At 41.6% G+C, this 17,842-nt stretch overlaps 1 protein-coding gene and 1 pseudogene across 7 annotated transcripts in view; one reads left to right on the top strand and one right to left on the bottom strand.

The window, feature by feature from the left end:
• ZNF462 (zinc finger protein 462) overlaps nt 1-17,842 on the bottom strand; it is a 142,461-nt gene that overhangs the window by 85,390 nt on the left and 39,229 nt on the right. For all 7 annotated transcript variants that reach the window (XR_009532780.1, XM_060101167.1, XM_060101164.1 and 4 more), the window contains one exon: nt 708-957. Coding sequence is in view for 6 of the 7 variants with exons in the window: in XM_060101167.1 (XP_059957150.1) it covers nt 708-930 (223 nt within the window). In the remaining variant the exon portion in view is untranslated. The remainder of the gene's footprint in view (nt 1-707; nt 958-17,842) is intronic.
• Nucleotides 103-200, top strand: LOC132492822 (small nucleolar RNA SNORA70; annotated as a pseudogene).

The raw sequence follows: 17,842 nt of genomic DNA, 5'->3' as shown, positions 1-17,842 counted from the left end.
GCCTTGGTCCAGGTTCAATCCCTGGTCGGGGAACCTTTAAAGATCCCACAAGCCTTGCAGCGTGGCCAAAAAAAATGGCTCGCAAAGAGCAAGAAACTCTGTAGGAACCGTGCATGTCAAGAACCACGGCTACAGACTCCTCGGTAGTGTATGCAGCCTGTTGCCTGTACTGGTTGCCCTAAGGGACCTTGGAGACAGCCCTTTCCAGTGGACATTCATGACTTGTGCCCAATCTAGGCTCCAGACAGGTATGTGCGGTGCCTTTGAAAAGCCCCAGGGCACAGTGGCCAGGGTCCACGCTGGCCAAGTCATAAGGTCCATCCGCACCAGGCTGCAGAACAAGGAGCACGTGATTGAGGCCCTCCACAGGGCCAAGTTCAAGTTCCCTGGCTACCAGAAGAGCCACATCTCCAAGAAGTGGGCGTTTACTAAGTTTAATGCGGATGACTTTGAAAACAAGGTGGCAGAAAAGCAGCTCATCCTGGATGGCTGTGAGGTCAGATGCATCCCTAATCCTGGCCCTCTGGACAAATGGCGGACCCTGCACTCATGAGAGCCTTGGCACTGTCGTCCCCTCCTTACTCACGCCCACCAATAAGTCCTACTCTCCTGTCCAAAAAAAAAAAAAAAACCACGGCTACAGGCAGGCTCAAAATAGATGAGGGCAGTGAAATACATCAGATATGCCGAGCCTAGGACAGATTTACCTGATAAGTCCTCTGCAATCACAAATTCATCCTTTATAGACGAAAACTCCACCTCTGTCTGGTTACTGGCATTCATGGACCCAGATCGTGGCTCATTTGCATTGTCTTCGGCAACGTCCGTCGGCTGCAGAAATGCCGTGTGGACATCCTGGATATGCGCCTTGAGATCTTCATAAGACGGGGCTCTGAAGTCACAGCCATCGCACTGAAGCACCTCCATCATCTGGGTCTACTCTCTCACATTAGGAACCTGTGGTGGCAGAAGGCAGACGAAACACCTTAAGGCTTGCGCTCATTGCGTACCCCAAGCTGATGGGGCTACAAGTCCATTAATGGAAGAAATTCCAATATCGGCCATTTTCTCTCACTGGACTTTGCCAGATGGAACACTGGCCAAAGAAAGGAAATCAGACATAATAGGGATGGTGCCCTTGGCTTCGTAACTTCAAAGAAGGGGGAAAAAACCAGGTAAACTTGTTCTAGCTTGATGTATCTGCAAGTGCCATGTGTCAAAGAAACCCTTAATACTTCAAAAGTTGTAGCAGTTTCTGAATTTCTTGACTGGATTCAAATTTCTTGGTAGGTTAATACTGACTTGGATTCTGGCTGGGGCCAGTTTTATTTTTGAACCAGAATCTTCTCAGAAGTAAAGAGGTTGCCCATACAGAAGAAAGGACAAACTTCACTCTTCATTAGCTGTTTTAATACTATAAAACATTGATGTTTTATCACCAAATGGTGAAACAGTCCTGAATCTCTGAGTGGCAGTAGGAAAAGCTTTTATTGTACCTGTTTATTCTTCTATTGTCTTAACTGATATTGCGGTACACCTCCTTCTTCCCTTCCTTAAACAGTTTATTTTTTTTTCATGAGCTAAATGGTTATTTGCTTTTTACTACCTACCAATTATAACCTAACAGCTTCTCCAATCTAATTAGGTCATAAAATATTTCTCAAGAGATTCTTAAACAACCAACTTTAGATGACAATCCAGTTTCTAGTTTCAGGTTGCACCCTGGTACCTCGATTTACACTAAGGCAACAGAAACACACGTGGTTTGGAAGAAGGGCTTCAATGGCAGGACTTTCTCTTTTTCTACTTCTCCCCTTTACAAATGTGGAGTGCATACTTGGCCATAACAAGCAGTGAACCTGATTTAGAATAAAGTAAAACTTGCCCGGCTGCCTCTGTCCTGCTATTTACTGTGTGATTGAAAGATACAGATAGCTTCACATGAACTCAATGGAGAGGCCCACCATTAAGAAGTTAAAAATGCATTAGAAGGCATAGACCTTCCTATTTAAGTTGAGATACCCAGTTATTATCTTAATGACTGAGTTACTTCACTGAGCTCATAGCAAACTCTACTGAGTCACTGTAATCTAGAACCAGATGTCCAAGGAACAAAAGCCACAAGCCATATCTTTCGATACTCTGATCGTACGGCAACTTTCTATACTTTTATTGTCAAAGATCAATTACTTCTGCAGGAAGAATAAAGTGGAGAAATCTGTCAATGCCGTGAAAGGAGCTATGGCAGGAGGATTTTCTCTGAAAGAATGCTCCTGTGAAAATAACTCCTGGCAAGTCCAGCTCTGGACAGCCTGAGCTTGCAGAGTGAGACACACAGATATTTACCTTCTCCCCTTTCACCCAGCAATTTCTCTTTTCCAATAAACCCTGAACTGTGCACCAGAGTTCCTGTCAGCTAACTCAGCCTCCATATTCCCAGCCACACCAGCTTTTCTGTCTCAGCACCAACCCAAATTGTGTGGAAGAGGTTGCTATCAGCTCTGGATCAAATTACAGCCGTCACCGAGGCCCCACCCCACTTCTCCTTTTCGCACAGCCCATTAGACCTGAACACAAATTTTTCCATAGTGCAGACGACTCCTGCATTTAGAACACTTCACGGCAAAAAGGCAGATCATCCAGTGTGCGCTCCCCATCCCCCCAGCTTAGTCCTTTCATCTCAGCCAAACAAGCCACAGCTCTGCTGAATGTGTTTATCACACTTTCAGGAGATAGGAGCTCCTGCGTCACTGGAGCTCTAAGTCTCACTAAGCTGCCCTAGTCCTCTGAGCTTTAGGAGCGGCCATTTTAGCTCAGAGCCTCCCTTCTGAGCACAACATGGCTTCTCTGGGATGGATGCTGCCAGGCTGCCAGGCAGAGGGAACAGGAGAGGAGCAGCCTGGGCCCCTCCTCTGCCCTCCTCCTCCCAACAAAGGAGGAACTGTTTTCACTCCTTCCCGAAAAAGCAGCACCTCTCTCCTCCTCAAATGTCATTCACCAGGATCTCCGAAGGTTCTTTTATCCCATGCCTCATGGGCTAGTTCGTTCATCCCAGCACAGCCCTGGTTACCGCAGGACGTTCCTGGACCAGACCCTGTTCTCCAGCTGCCTTTGGGGGGTGGGCTGGAGGGGGGGAACCTCCAGAATGCCTTGGCTTCTTGGGAGTCGTCCTTCCACACACAGAAGACATACCATCCGACTCTGCTTGCCAGATTCCAAAGTCTAATGACCTTTGTTAATCACCAGCCAGTCTGTCTGCATCAGCAGACCCTGCCAACAGGCACACCCTTCAACACAAAGGCTGTAGCTATTCCTTTTAAAAGAGGTTCTCTGAAAGCTCCATTGTGTAGCCGAGAGGAAAACAAAATCTCTTCCCTTCAAAACTTCAAGCCTTTAGAAATAATGCAACAAAAGGCTTTCTGCTGTGTGTCTTTTGGAAAGTTTGAGCCTTGTTCGCACAACATCCACCAAAAAAATGACAGTTCTGCCCAAGGAAAGCAGGGCACCTTTGGCATTAAGTCATCCACCCCGAGATGAAATTCATCTCTCTGCACCGTTCTCTAATATCTTGGTGTCTTCCGAAGCTCTTAGCAAGGATTCAAACTTCGCTGGATGCAAACAAACCAACGGTCTCCTTGTTCTGCTACAAAGGAGATTAAAGGGTTAGGAGATCAGGAAAAAAAAAAAAAAGCCACTGATTTGGAAAAAGAAGAGATGATGAAATTGATTTCCTAATAGGTTCTAGCTTTAATGTTGTTGCAGACTCTACCTCAAAAATAGCACAGAGCCTTAGAAGAGGTTAATCTCCAGGCTGCTGAGAGAACCAGCGTCTGGTTACCACTGAATGGCCTTCAATTGGATGTCTGCACCGAGTCCTCATAGGAGGATGTAGCCTCCTCTGAAAGCCATTTTGTCTTTGTGCACACATTGCTCCTGGAGACGCTGACAGAAGAAAACAGAAATTGCCAGCATGGCCTAAACAATCAAAGACACAGAAACTTGATGTGTTTATGAGAATGAGGAGGTACACATGGGCAAAAAGTGAGAGGAGGAGGCGGAGACGGAACAGGGGAGGAGAGAGACAAAGAAAGCTGGACCTGAGGATGACCCATCCATCAACTCAAGGATGTTTTTGCAGCAGATGGTAATCCTCTGAGAAACCAACAACAAAGATGGGAACAAAGATGAGAAATACTCTCTTGCATATTTGACTGTTTCATCAACCGAGAAAGAACAGCAACCCTAAAAGGCTAAACCAGACACTGAGCTGCTACCAAATGATGATTTAAAGTTAAAAGCCTTGATCTCCTATCTATTTACTTTATTTAAAAATTCTACTGCAATAATGAGATTAGCAGTATTTTTTTCCCACTGACCAAATCAGCAAAATCAAAAGCAGAAGAGGAAGCTTCTGAACTAACTGAAAGAAATGCTATTTCAAAAGGTCATGAGATGAATCTACAAATCAAACAAGCGTGTCCCCCCCGCCCCGCCCCCCGCCCCGCCCCCGGCCCCATCTCCTACTCCCAATGCAATATCTCCAGGCCCCTCAAGGTCAAGCAGGCATCGGACAACTAGACTCGCACCACCACCCATGATGATGCCTTGGCAGGCAGATGAAAATGGATTCGTTCCCAAATAAGCTAGCACCTAATGTGATTAGTCCTCCTAATGTGAAACCTCTAGACCATACTAATTATCCACGACTCTGCACTACTGATTGCCACGTGTTGGTTTGTGCAATTTACATTGATAAGTCTAGAGTTTTCAAGAGGTGGGGTTTTGATGGGAAACCCAAAACCCAACTTTCCATATTGGACAAACCCTTGAAGACATATTTAAAGAAAATCCAGAGATCTTGTTAAGGATTGGGAATATACAGCTGAGAACGGGGATAGGGAAAGGATGGCCACCAGCTGCTCTTTCTCAGTCTTAAAAACACCAATTTTGAACTTATTTTCAAAACAGAAACAGACTCCCAGACATAGGAAACAAATTTATGGTTACCAAAGAGGGAAGGGGGAGAGAGGGATAAATTAGGAGTTTGGGATTAACAGATACAAACTACTATATATAAAAAAAAGATGACAAGGTCCTACTGTATAGCACAGGGAACTATGTTCACTATCTTGTAATAAACTATGACGGAAAAGAATCTGAAAAAAGAAGATAGATAGATAAGTAGATCTATATATATAATTGAATCACTTTGCTATACTTCAGAAAGTAACACACAGAATTCCCTGGAGGTCCAGTGGTTAGGACTCTGCACTTCCACTGCAGGGGGCGCAGGTTCAACCCCCTGGTCTGGGAACTAAGATCCCACATGCCATGCGGTGTGGCCAAAAAATAAAAAATTTTAAAAATAAATTTTAAAAAGAGAAAGTAACACAGCACTGTAAATCAACTACACTTCAATTTTAAAAAACCCACCAATTTTAACTTCTACCGTCTGCCCACCCACCTTCTGTGTTCACAATGTCAGAGACCCATCATGCCTCCATTTTCCTCCTGTGACGGTGAAAGGGGACAATCCACAGGTTCATCATGTGCTCTCCCCACTCTCTGCCCAGACAGGAGGGGAGAAGGGAGGCGCCTTGGGTGTTTGAGGGCACGCCTACAATCCTGCCACCACAACCCTCACCTGGGTCACCTCGGCGAGCACCGTCCTCCAGGATTGCATGGAGCACGAACACGGTCTTCAAGTCAGAATCCCAACTGTCTCCAGGAAGCGTCCAAATGGAAAGGTGGAGGCCTTGCCTGGACCTACCCTGTTCTCTGACTGAAGGACTGCAGACCAGAAATAAAGCTGTGAAGCACCACAGCCACAGGGATTCAAGAGCAACTAATTATATAAGCTTCAAAGCCTTTGAGAAATAGAACCAGAAACACCGTAAGATGCTTTTCCTATGTCCACTCCAGAAACCTAGTTTCATTTGTAAGACACTGAACTCCTCGGTTCTCCTGAATCACAATTCTAAGAAAAGGCTTTAGTGAGCACCTATTGTCTGTGCTTTTCTCACTTTCCTTTCCCATGATTGGAAAAACCAATTACCAGTTAGTGGAATGCATAAACGTCGGCACCGTTCAGCTAGAAAGACAGAAAAAACAGGAACTTAAAGATCATTCTACAAATGTATTTGAGATCGGAAACTGTTGCTATGATGAGGTCAAAGAGCTGTGGGGTGTGTTGGGAAATTAACATCCCTTATTTCAAGCCCCAGGAACGTGGTTTGGGAGGAAAGAAGACTTTTTTCATGCTTAGGATGAAAAATGAGGCGAAAAAAATCACTAACTAATCCACTTGTGAGTGTGGGTCGCTACTCTCAGCAACAAGACATGTTGTACATCACTGCTTATCATTTACTCTTGTCATGGTTGAAGTGGGAGCTCTAATAACTTAAAAATCATTTAAAGCATCTTTCCAAACAGGACTGGATCAAGAAATGGAGGTAAAAATCTCCTTTCAGGAAAAGGAACAGTAGTTACGAAATCACACTTACAAATGCAAATAGAGACTATAGATACACACACACAGGCATGCATATATATGCAAACACATGTATCATAGGGTGCCTGTCCTCTGCACATACATATATACATACATACATGTACGTAAATATGAAATAATTAATTTTCTTGATTTAATTTGAACTCAGATATGGGCATGTGCCAAGTTTAACACTTCTGTTAGAACACTTTTGAATAAGTACAAATGACATACACACTCTTCCCATGTTATAGTGATTAAAAAAAAATAAGCCAACAAAATAAACCAACAAAGAACTTCCAACAACAAGATACCTACATTGATCGCACAACATTTGGTACAACTATAGATCCTGGCTCACCATGTGGTGTCTTCAAATGTCCTATCCAATGTTTATGCTGTTTGCTACATGATCTAAGCAGTTCTGTGTACTCTTGGCAATTCACCACACTAATGAAAGGTTTAACATATCAGGGAGGATAAATAATTAAGGAATTCAGAAGGGAGACACAGCTGTTCTTCAAAACCAAATTTTCAGAAGAGAAAGGATTAATTTGCAATCACATATGTAACCCCCAAGATGAAACTGAATTTAAATAGTAGCAGAGAAATACCACACGAGCCTGAATCCGGCCAATGCCCATGTGTGGCCTCTAGTTCCATCTCTGGGACAGAGTCTGAAGCAGGCAATCTGCAGATTAATAACCCCAGTCACCTTCCGGCCAAGGATGCTGGTCTTCAGGTTCTCTTATTTTAGCTTTGTTTTCCTGAATCAAGTTTTCAAGTTTTACAGAGCACATTGGAGTAATATTTCATAACAGATAACCTCGGGGATCATTATTAAAATGAGATGATCTAATCCAAATGACCCAAAAAATATCAGATATGTAAACAAGAAGCCACTCTGGCTGAGTGACCTGTTATGAAAGCAGGTAGTGAGTGTCTAATACAGAAAGATAGTACATACCTTCTGGAGAATTCATGCATTCCTTTGCAATGATATAAGGCTAATTGAGGCCAACAGGCCAATAGGCAGCCTGCCAGCTCTCCTGTCCTTAGAAAAGGAAGCGTGTGATTTGAATAAGGAGATAAAAGAGGAGAGAAGGGTCTAGAAAAGAAAGGGAGGAAGCAGGGTGGTATCTCAGGAGCTTTAGACTTCATTGTCTGTGAAGGGGAACCTGCAGTTCACCAGATAACTCCAATTCTGAGAAGCGTCCTGACAATATTCTCCTTGAGAAACAAAACAAAATGAAGACGCCTCCACATGCTAAAATTCTCAAAAGGCAACCATGACAAATGAGATCGCAGCTCATTTTGTTCTTCCAAATGACCGAAAACCACTCTTAGGGTTGAATGAATTCTCTGAAATGTCATGGGTCCATCAGGAAATTCCTTGGAAACTTTGAAGCCATTCTTGCCCGAGCCTGGAGATCAAGAGAGACCCGATTTCTCTCCTCTAGAGCCAAACCTCACCCAAACGGCAGAGACAGAAAATCGCTGTATTCCTTTGTAGACTCTTCAGCATGCTGGCTGGGTTTCCACAGACACTTTTCACACTACAAGAACTCTCATTATAAAAATTGTAAAATTAAAGGGAAGTTGCAGATATGCTGCTGGGTCTTCATTACAGAACTGATTAAGACGCAGAGTAAGCAGAAGCTGCAGTCAAAGGCATCTTCCATATCGTGAAAGACCAAACCACACATTGAGTAGCTCCTCTGTGGGTTTGAAGGCTTCACTGACCACAGGCCTTGGGCATGTCTTCACAGCCAGATCTGTGCCTGGCACAGAAGGTCTGGCCAACCCCACCAAGTCTAAATTCTACAGTTTTAGTGAATGAATCCAGAAACCATTTGAACAACTTACCTTGCTCTCTATTACCTTCTGAGAGGAAAAAAACACAAAAAACAAAACGAAAGGATCCAGGGCTGTTGAAAGTATAAGAAAGTTTTGCCAGAAGAATCTCTTTTATTTGAGGAAAAGCCCACAAAAGTCCCAATCTAATCCCTCTGAGATGTGTTCTTTGCCTTGTGCTCGTGGTTTGCTCAGAAAATTCAGACAAGTCACTTCCTTTAAATGAGAATTGTCGCGAGTCTGCCTATATCTGTGGCACACAAGGCCCTGATGCAATAACCTTTCCAGTCCAATTTCTTATATTTGACAAAATATAACCACTCATGGTTCCTGATCTAACTACCCCCTCAGGATGAAAGCCCTAAGCAGACGGCTTTCTGGAAAGGTAAACAATGGCTGGGCTTGTATGAATCAGGAATCGTGACCATTTTGAAGTCCTCCTATTCCAGAAGATTGTGATTTTTTTTTCTCCTCTTGGCCTCCACCTATAGCAGAAGGCACTGCCCACTGAGATCCATTGGTTCTCCTACCCCATTCCAAGAAAATAGGAAGAACACCCTATGTTTTTATGTATGGAACTGGCAGATACCCAAGAATTAGGAATATTTTAATTTAAATGATAGCTAAAGAATTTCTTTTCTCTTGCAATCTCCAATCTACTCTCAGCAAGTAAGTTTACTCCTAAAAATCACTGCACCTCAAGAACTTCTTAGCAGAAAGTTAAGACATTTGTCTGCCAACACAACAGTAGAATTTATCACCATGTGAAAACACTACAGTGGCTCAGGTACTTGGCCAAGCCCCACGTTCCATAAATCCTTAATGAAAATCTCACTTTGCCCAACAAACTTAGGTCTTTCAGCTTAAAAAGGACAAGGATATAGAAATGCCTCTCCAGCAAGTAAAATAATTTATTCCCAGCAGGTGTGATGGCTCCACCTGCCACCTTCACCTTGAACAAGTCTTTCGAAGCCTTTACTTGGATCATTTCACTAAATGAAGAGATTTGATTATGCCAGTCAACCTTTTCGTACAAAGGAGTGTTTTACAAAATTTTCTTATATTTTGAAAGATTTTTTCTGACTTAATTCATCTCTCACTTTTTATTATTATTCAGAGACAAATAAATGCCTAGTTTCGTCATGGCTGACTCCTCCTCATGCAATTCTGGGCTCAAAGGTTCTATCCTCCAAGGGGCTTTTTCACAACTCCATCTAATATTAGCCCACTCTCCCCACCCCCATGAAATCGAGCCCCTATCCACAACTCTGACCATGCTGACTTTCTCTACCACATGACGCTGCCTTATAAGTTCCTTCATTGTTGCTATGATACCTGTTTGTGCTCTATCTCCCTCTGCTAGAACATAGGCACCCTGATAGCAAGCCCACACCTGTCTATTTATACTGGTATCTTCAGCACTGGGGACAGTTCACACAGTGGGTACTCAGCACATGTGCTGAATGAATGAACAAATGAATGAATGAAGCAGAGCTTGTGAGAGATAAGATTCCAATCAAACATAAAAAGATTGGTTATGAGTTAGATTCTTCTACTAACCTTATGTTGTCACAGAGCAGTGGTCCCAACCAGGGGCAATCTTACCCCCACAGACCCCAGCCCAGGGATATTTGGAGACACGTCTGGTTCTCACAACTGGGCGGCGGGGGGGCGGGGGGGAGTGGTGCTACTGGTATCTAATGCGTAGAGGCCAGGGATGCTGCTAAACATCCTACAACGCACAGGAAAACCCCCATAAGAAAGAATGATCTGGTCCAAAATGACAACAGTGTGGAGGATGGAAACCCTGTCACAAGTGGTCTTTAGGTATTTTCAGTCTCTGCATATAAGCCACCTGCCTTTATAAGCCTTTCATGTGGTCCTGGCTGGGGACTCTCAGGACTAGATGATCAGCAAGTTCTCTTCCAGCTCAAAGATTCTATGATTCCATGGTTCAAAATGATCTTAGTAGCCTTCCTGTCCTATGACATCACGAGTTTTTTAGTTTTATTTTTCTGATTTGGGTATTTTACGATAAGCTTTTCAAGAAAAATCCAAGATTAAGGAATATAACTGGTCCATCTCTCCTTAGTGATAAGCCCCTTGCACTGATGATGACCCTGTGGGCTTTGTGGGTAAGGGATCAACATCATTAAAAATGGTCAAGTCCAGGGCTTCCCTGGTGGCGCAGTGGTTGAGAGTCCGCCTGCCGATGCAGGGGACACAGGTTGGTGTCCCGGTCCGGGAAGATCCCACATGCTGCAGAGCAGCTGGGCCCGTGAGCCATGGCCGCTGAGCCTGCGCGTCCGGAGCCTGTGCTCTGCAACGGGAGAGGCCACAACAGTGAGAGGCCCACGTACCGCAAAATAAAAAAAAAATAATAAAAAAAAAAGGTCAAGTCCTACAGTTAGCATGTGGCCTCCAACTAAAATTTCTATGAAAAACATCATGCACATTTTCTCCTCTCCAACATACAAAATTATCTTCGCTCAAAGTGACGGGGCCCCAGGCTACTCACAATCACTCTTCAAAGGATGAGTACCGTGTTCCTTTTGGTTCTTATATCCCCAGGGCCCAGCACAGGTCTGGCCCTGACAAGATCTGTGGGATGAATGAGTGTGTGCATGCCTGCTTTCCAGGAAAGAAAATTAACCAGTGGTACCAACCCAAACTAAACATATAGGAACCTAAGCAATTCCAGAGAGGCTCCATGACCAGAAAAACAAAACAAAACTTAGCACTATATGCCACTGCTCCCACTCAACTCATAATGTTCATGAAGCCACATCACAGTGCTTGGCTGACTACTGGGATATTAGGAATTCCATGTCCCCACCTGTCCTTGATATGTGAGGAAGTGGCCACCTTGCTTTTCCTCACCATCCAAGCGAAAGGTACTCTGGCAGCATCATTCTACCCACATATTTATAACACTGCTAAGCTCCCCTAAACTGATGTGACACTTGGAATCATCACCTGGGGCTACACTTGAGACTATCTGGTTGCCTTCCCTCCACAAAAAAATCTTTCAATTCTTGTTTGCAAAGATTCTGGAAAGCCTGAGGAACCATTCTCCCCTATAGCTCAAAACTGTATAAACCTGTTCAGTAGAGGAAAGTATACAGAAATTAGGTAGGAACAGAGTTCTCTCTCCTTGGCTTCCCTAAAAAATATTGAAACAATAAATTACCTGTGGGCTTCCCTGGTGGCGCAGTGGTTGAGAGTCCGCCTGCCGATGCAGGGGACATGGGTTCGTGCCCCGATCCCGGAAGATCCCACATGCCGCGGAGCGGCTGGGCCCGCGAGCCATGGCCGCGGAGCCTGTGTGTCCGGAGCCTGTGCTCCGCAACGGGAGAGGCCACAGCAGTGAGAGGCCCGCGTACAGCAAAAAAAAATAAATAAATAAATAAATAAATAAATAAATAAATTTCCTGTGCCTTCTTTAACTCAAACAGAAGAATTCACTCCTAAAAGTTAACTATCTGGGGCCTCCCTGGTGGCGCAAGTGGTTGAGAGTCCGCCTGCCGATGCAGGGGATACGGGTTCGTGCCCCGGTCTGGGAGGATCCCATATGCCGCGGAGCGGCTGGGCCCGTGAGCCATGGCCGCTGAGCCTGCGCGTCCGGAGCCTGTGCTCCGCAACGGGGGAGGCCACAACAGTGAGAGGCCCGCATACCGCAAAAAAAAAAAAAAAAGTTAACTATCTGTAAGCTCATTAGTGTCCACTAGAGAGGAGATCTCAAAAGACCACGTCGTCCAATGTGGCCCAATATCTTCATTTTTCAGATAGTGAAACTGAAGGTCTCAGGAAAAATAACCTGCCCAAGGCTTCTGGAACATACTTTCTGAAGCAGGAAAAAAAATCTGTTGAATTCCATAATTAGAGAAAGGAAATCAGCAGTAAAAACACTCTATAAATGTTATTCAGTTCATTAATAGTTATTCACACTTGAAGTCCACGCCCCATATATTCTCACAAACAAGAATCTTTCTTCACTGAGGAGGCAGATTCCAGAATAACCCCCCGTGTCTCCTCCTCTGCTCAGAATTCTATACTCAGGAGATTAACTGAAAAGGTGCAAAATCCATCATCTGCAGTTTGACTGTTCAAAGATCTTCTTAGGCATGCAGGCAGTGTGCTCCTGCTTTGGAAGCACATGTGGAAGACTGAAAGTTGCTGACAAAGGTATACACAGAAGAACGAGATCCATAACACTGAATCGTCTTTCCTCAGAATCCAACCTCATGGAATCAGAACAAGGTTATGTAGTAGCTTTATGCCCACCAAATCTACCCCATGAGAAACATAGACTTGTTTCTTATGGAACATGTGCTCTGCCAACAAAGTTGCTGAAGAGGCTGGCTGAATGAGCCTTAGGGGTGTCTGGAAATATCAGGGTCAGTTCATTTAAAATGAACCTGTCTCCTTGTGGCACAGCTAGTCAGTGGCTCAGACCAATAATTTCAGAATACTGTTGACACCAGATTCCATTTCAAATTACATGTCATATCCTGAAACCAACCACAACTTAGAATATTTCACATTTACTAATACATTTATATTCTATATTATACTATATTATATTATATATTTATCCCTTATTTATCTATACTCTTAGTAGATATCTATATCCATTTGTTGGATATGAAAAACTAAATGCATCCAAAAGGCCAGTAATCATCTTTAACTTTTTAAATATTCCCCCCATATGGGTCTCTTAGGAAAGAGTCCCTTACCATAATGAAAAGAATGACTCAGAGGGCTTCCCTGGTGGCGCAGCGCTTAAGAATCCACCTGCCAATGCAGGGGACACGGGTTCGAGCCCTGGTCCAGGAAGATCCCACATGCCGTGGAGCAACTAAGCCCACGCGCCACAACTACTGAGGCTGCGCTCTAGAGCCCGCAAGCCACAACTACTCAGCCCGCATGCCGCAACTACTGAAGCCTGCAAGCCTAGAGCCCGTGCTCCGCAACAAGAGAAGCCACCGCAATGAGAAGCCCGTGCACCGCAACTAGAGAAAGCCCGCGTGCAGCAACAAAGACCCAACGGAGCCAAAAATAAATTAAATAAATAAATTTTTTTTAAAAAAGAATGACTTAGAAATCAGGAGGATGCTGAGATCTCCATGTTTGTCCATGTTTTCCTCCCTGTAGAATACTTTTACCTACATTTTGAAGATCCGCATAATTTCCATCCTTTAAGAAAAAGATTCTCAAAGAGAGGTCCCTAGACCAGCAGCATCAGCATCGGCCAAGAATTCATTAGGAATGCAATTTCTCAGGTTCCACTCCAGACTCCGTGAATCAGAAACCCTGGGGGTAGGGCCCTGCACGCAATCTGTATTTTAACAAGCCCTCAAGGGGATCCTCATGCTCACTCCAGTTTTAAGATCAAGCTCAAATCTTCCCTCTAGTCCCTGAGACCAGCAGCTAGAATGCTGAGTTCCCTTCTCCATTGCACTGGGAGCCCTACTTATAAGCCCTGTTGATTGAATGAATACGATAATAGCTATGCAGTCTTTAAAGAGTCTAGGAGAAGACTAATGTTTGCAAATATTTCATTTCTCATTTAACAATTAATGGGAAAATACTAAGTTGCAGAACCCAGCATCAGAAGCTAATAAGAGCACACCCATAAAAGACAGAGTTAATATCTACGAAAGAATGAATACTGTGGCCAAGACAATGCTGATACCGATATTCATCTCCCTTAATAATTTAAGAACGGTTCATGACATGGTGTCCTTGATATTTCTAAAGTGGGATGTGGCAATCCACAAAGGAAAGAATTGGAGTGTTTTATACAGAAAATACTAAGAGTTGGGTAAATCCTCAGGACCCAAGACTCTTGTACGACAGAAGGCTTTCATAATAGACAAAATCTTATTAGAAAACATTCAAACTTGGAGTGGTTATTTGATTACCACACTAAAGCTGCAGTGCTGAGTTAAATCCACTGTAAGGATCAACGTCTGAAAACACAGAAGTGTTTGGAAATCCCTCAGAACAAGGATATGTGCTTTAAGCTAACCAAGGGACTTCCAGAAAAAATGGTGACTAATTGTCTCAAACTGCAAACAAAGTCTTGGGTGAAGGAAAAGAAAGAGGAAAATATAAAAAAAGAAAAAAAAAAAAAACTGGCCACACCAAACCGGTAGATCTATGGGACCCTCAAATCTAAAGCAGGACTTAAAACTTAGAATCACAGAGTTCAAAGATAAGATTCATCAACTGTGTCCTACCTAGGCGTCTAACCAGGACCCTTGTAGATTGCTGAAGGCTACAGAAGAAAGGCAGTCCATCCAGACCCAAACTCAGGTTCTGAGAGCAGAATTAAGCAGGATTTAAGGAGGAGATTTAGAGAGATATTATCCTCACTACCTGGGGGCCAAGAGAAAGTTCTGAGAGTCATGTCCTAACTGAAGATGAGTAAGTTAGAAAAAGTGAACTGAGGCCAAAAAAAGTGACAGAAAGAAACAGGCATGGAAAAGACCAATGAACAATATATTTTGAAAGAACAGGGCACAGAAGAATATTATATACAACAATTAACAGAGATACTATAAAAGAAGAGATCAAAGATAAGATGATAAGACATCAGCATGAGATAAAAGAGAAGCTGGCAGTTGAAGAAAGAAGCTGACAACAAAAATAATTATCACTGCAGAACCAATAAATATATTAAAGTAATAAGAGGTAAAATCCACAAACCAGAACCAAAGTTGATGATGTGGAAAACAGTCTTCAAAAAAACTGCACAAAATGAAGAGGAAAAGGACAAGTAGATGAAAGCAAGTAGAGAACATGACAGGTAAGAGAGTTTGAAAACAGAGATCCAAAATACAGATAAAAAGGTATTCCCGAGTAGAAAGTAAAACAAAACAGGGCAAAACAAAATATGCTCAAATCTGTGATGGAAAATAACTTCCCCGAAATAAAGGAATATCTGATGTTTCAGGGAAAAGTAACAGAGAATCATCAAAATTGATACATCTTGGTAAAGATACAGTTTTCTAGGATAAACACTGAATTCTACAAAATCAAGATATTTAAAAGTTAGTCAATTGCAGGGGGAAAAGTCAGACAGCCACAAACTTCTTCCCAGTAACATTCAATGATAAAGAGCAGTGGATGGATTTCTACAGAGGCTTGAGAAAGAGAGAGCAAGATTGGAGTATTCATTTCCCAACTGAATTCGCAACCATGTATAAAAATAATAACACATTTTCCAATCAGCACAGTCAGGGAATGCTGCACTTACTGACTCTTCTTCAAAATCTATTCAGTGATGTAATATATCCAACCAAGAGAAAGTTCAAAATTGAGATCTCAAGAATAGGGAATTTAGAGGTAAAGAGAGGATGTGAACACAGAATCCACTTACATTTAGAACAAAGATTGATCAATTTATAATAGTTACAAAACAAAATTACAATCCCTTAAAGGGAACAATTATAATAACAATAGATTATTCCATATAATAACAATAGAATTATATAGAATTGGTAAAAATCCTCAAGCATAACAACAAAAATAAAGAGGTGGGAGGGATGGATTGGGAGTTGGGATTAGCAGATGTAAACCATTATATATAGAATGCATAAATAACAAGGTCCTACTGTATAGCACAGGGAACGATATTCAATACCTTGCAATAAGCCATAATGGAAAAGAATATCAAAAAGACTGCATATATGTGTATAACGGAATCACTATGCTGTACAGCAGAAATTAACTCCACATTGTCAATCAACTATACTTCAATAAAATAAATTTTATAAAATGAACAAGTTAAAAAGAAAGAGGTGGGGGTGGTTGGCCTTAGAGGATAAATGTAAGTGGAAGAATATTCTCAACTCTCACAGAAGGACAAATATAAATACTTGATAGTATTCTTTCTGAAGTCACTAAATAGAGGTATTAAAGCTTAAAATTTAATTAGTAATAAAAATAAAAATAGACTAGTTTTTAATCTTTTTTTTGATCAAAGCAAACACAGCCCACGTAGTAAAAAACAGAGAACAAAGGAAAAGTGCGTAGACATATACAAGTACGTGCAAAAAATTAATTAGAGTCAAATGTATATGTTAAATCAATAAACTACTATGGAAAATATTCCCAGACTAGATTCAAAAATGAACTCTAATTGCATTTTGTCCAAGAGATACACCGTAAAATGACACAAAATCTTTAAAGTAATAATATGGTAAAAGTATATCAAGAAAAGCAGGGATCTTGAAAAATTTTACTCATGGTTAATTCAAGATAAAAAAGCTTGTAAGCTTATCTTTAAATATTTGCAAAAGCAAAAATAAAAAACTTCCACAAATGTAAAGGAAAATAAATTATATTTTGAAAAGTTTTAAAGATGAACATTTAAGGAATTCCCTGGAGGTCCAGTGGTTAGGACTCCGAGCTTCCACTGCAGGGGGCCCAGGTTCAGTCCCTGGTCGGGGAACTAAGAACCCACATGCCGCAAGGCACAGCCAAAATAAATAAATAAATATAAAGATGAACATTTAATAATGTAAAAACTTACAATCCACTATGAAGACTGATCGTGAATATTTATGCCCCCCCCCAACAGCACCAACTGGAGAAAGAAAAGAAAAAAAAAGGCAATACAAGAAGAGACAGACATAAGTACTTAATATGTGAAATGGAAAAAAGCAACTAAGGATAGAAATAACAGAATTAATAGAATTAAGAGACACATTTCAAATTCTGTATCCTGGAAACAGGAAGCACATTTTCATTTCAAGCAAGTATGAGACATTTACAAAGGTTTTCAAATGCCCATGGAGGTTTACAAGCATCTCTAATGCCAGAATTAAGAGATTATAAATTACAAATAGAAAAAAGTAGTCTATCATTTCTACTTACACAGCAGCAAATCTAGAGGAAAAAGGAAAGCAAAAAATTCCAACACTTGGAATTTTTTTTAACATTATTCTAAACAAGTTCGGATAAACAGAAACAAACACTCAACTACAGAATGTGACTTTAAAAATCTTATGTATGTAAATTGCGGAATTTAGCAAAAGCTGTACTTAGAGGAAATTTCATAGTTCTATGAAAATTATAAACAAGAAATAGTAATACTTCTTATAAATCAAGAAATAATACTAAATGAATGAAACATCTAACTCAATGAAAAGAAAAAGGAAGAAAAGACGAAGAAAGAATTTTATTAAGATCAAAAATCAGGAATCAAAAAATCAAAAAACAATAAAACTGCCTGGGTAACCACTTATTTTTTAAAAATGTAATTCTATGTAAAATTAAATAAAAACCACTATCTAGCCTAACAAGAAAAAAGAGGCGAGGAAGGCAAAACATAAATATAACTAAGAAGAAGAAAATATCCACGAATGTAAAGGAAAATAAAATATAATTTAAAAATTACTATGTACAACTCATAGTTATATTTGTAAACCTAAACGTCATAGATGATCGTCTAGAAACATACACTACCAAAATTAATCCAAGAAAAAGAGC

This window comes from Mesoplodon densirostris, chromosome 6 (genome assembly GCF_025265405.1).
Source record: "Mesoplodon densirostris isolate mMesDen1 chromosome 6, mMesDen1 primary haplotype, whole genome shotgun sequence".
NCBI lineage: Eukaryota > Metazoa > Chordata > Mammalia > Artiodactyla > Ziphiidae > Mesoplodon > Mesoplodon densirostris.
The sequence above is the reverse complement of the archived record's forward strand: the minus strand, read 5'-3'. Positions and strand labels throughout refer to the sequence as shown.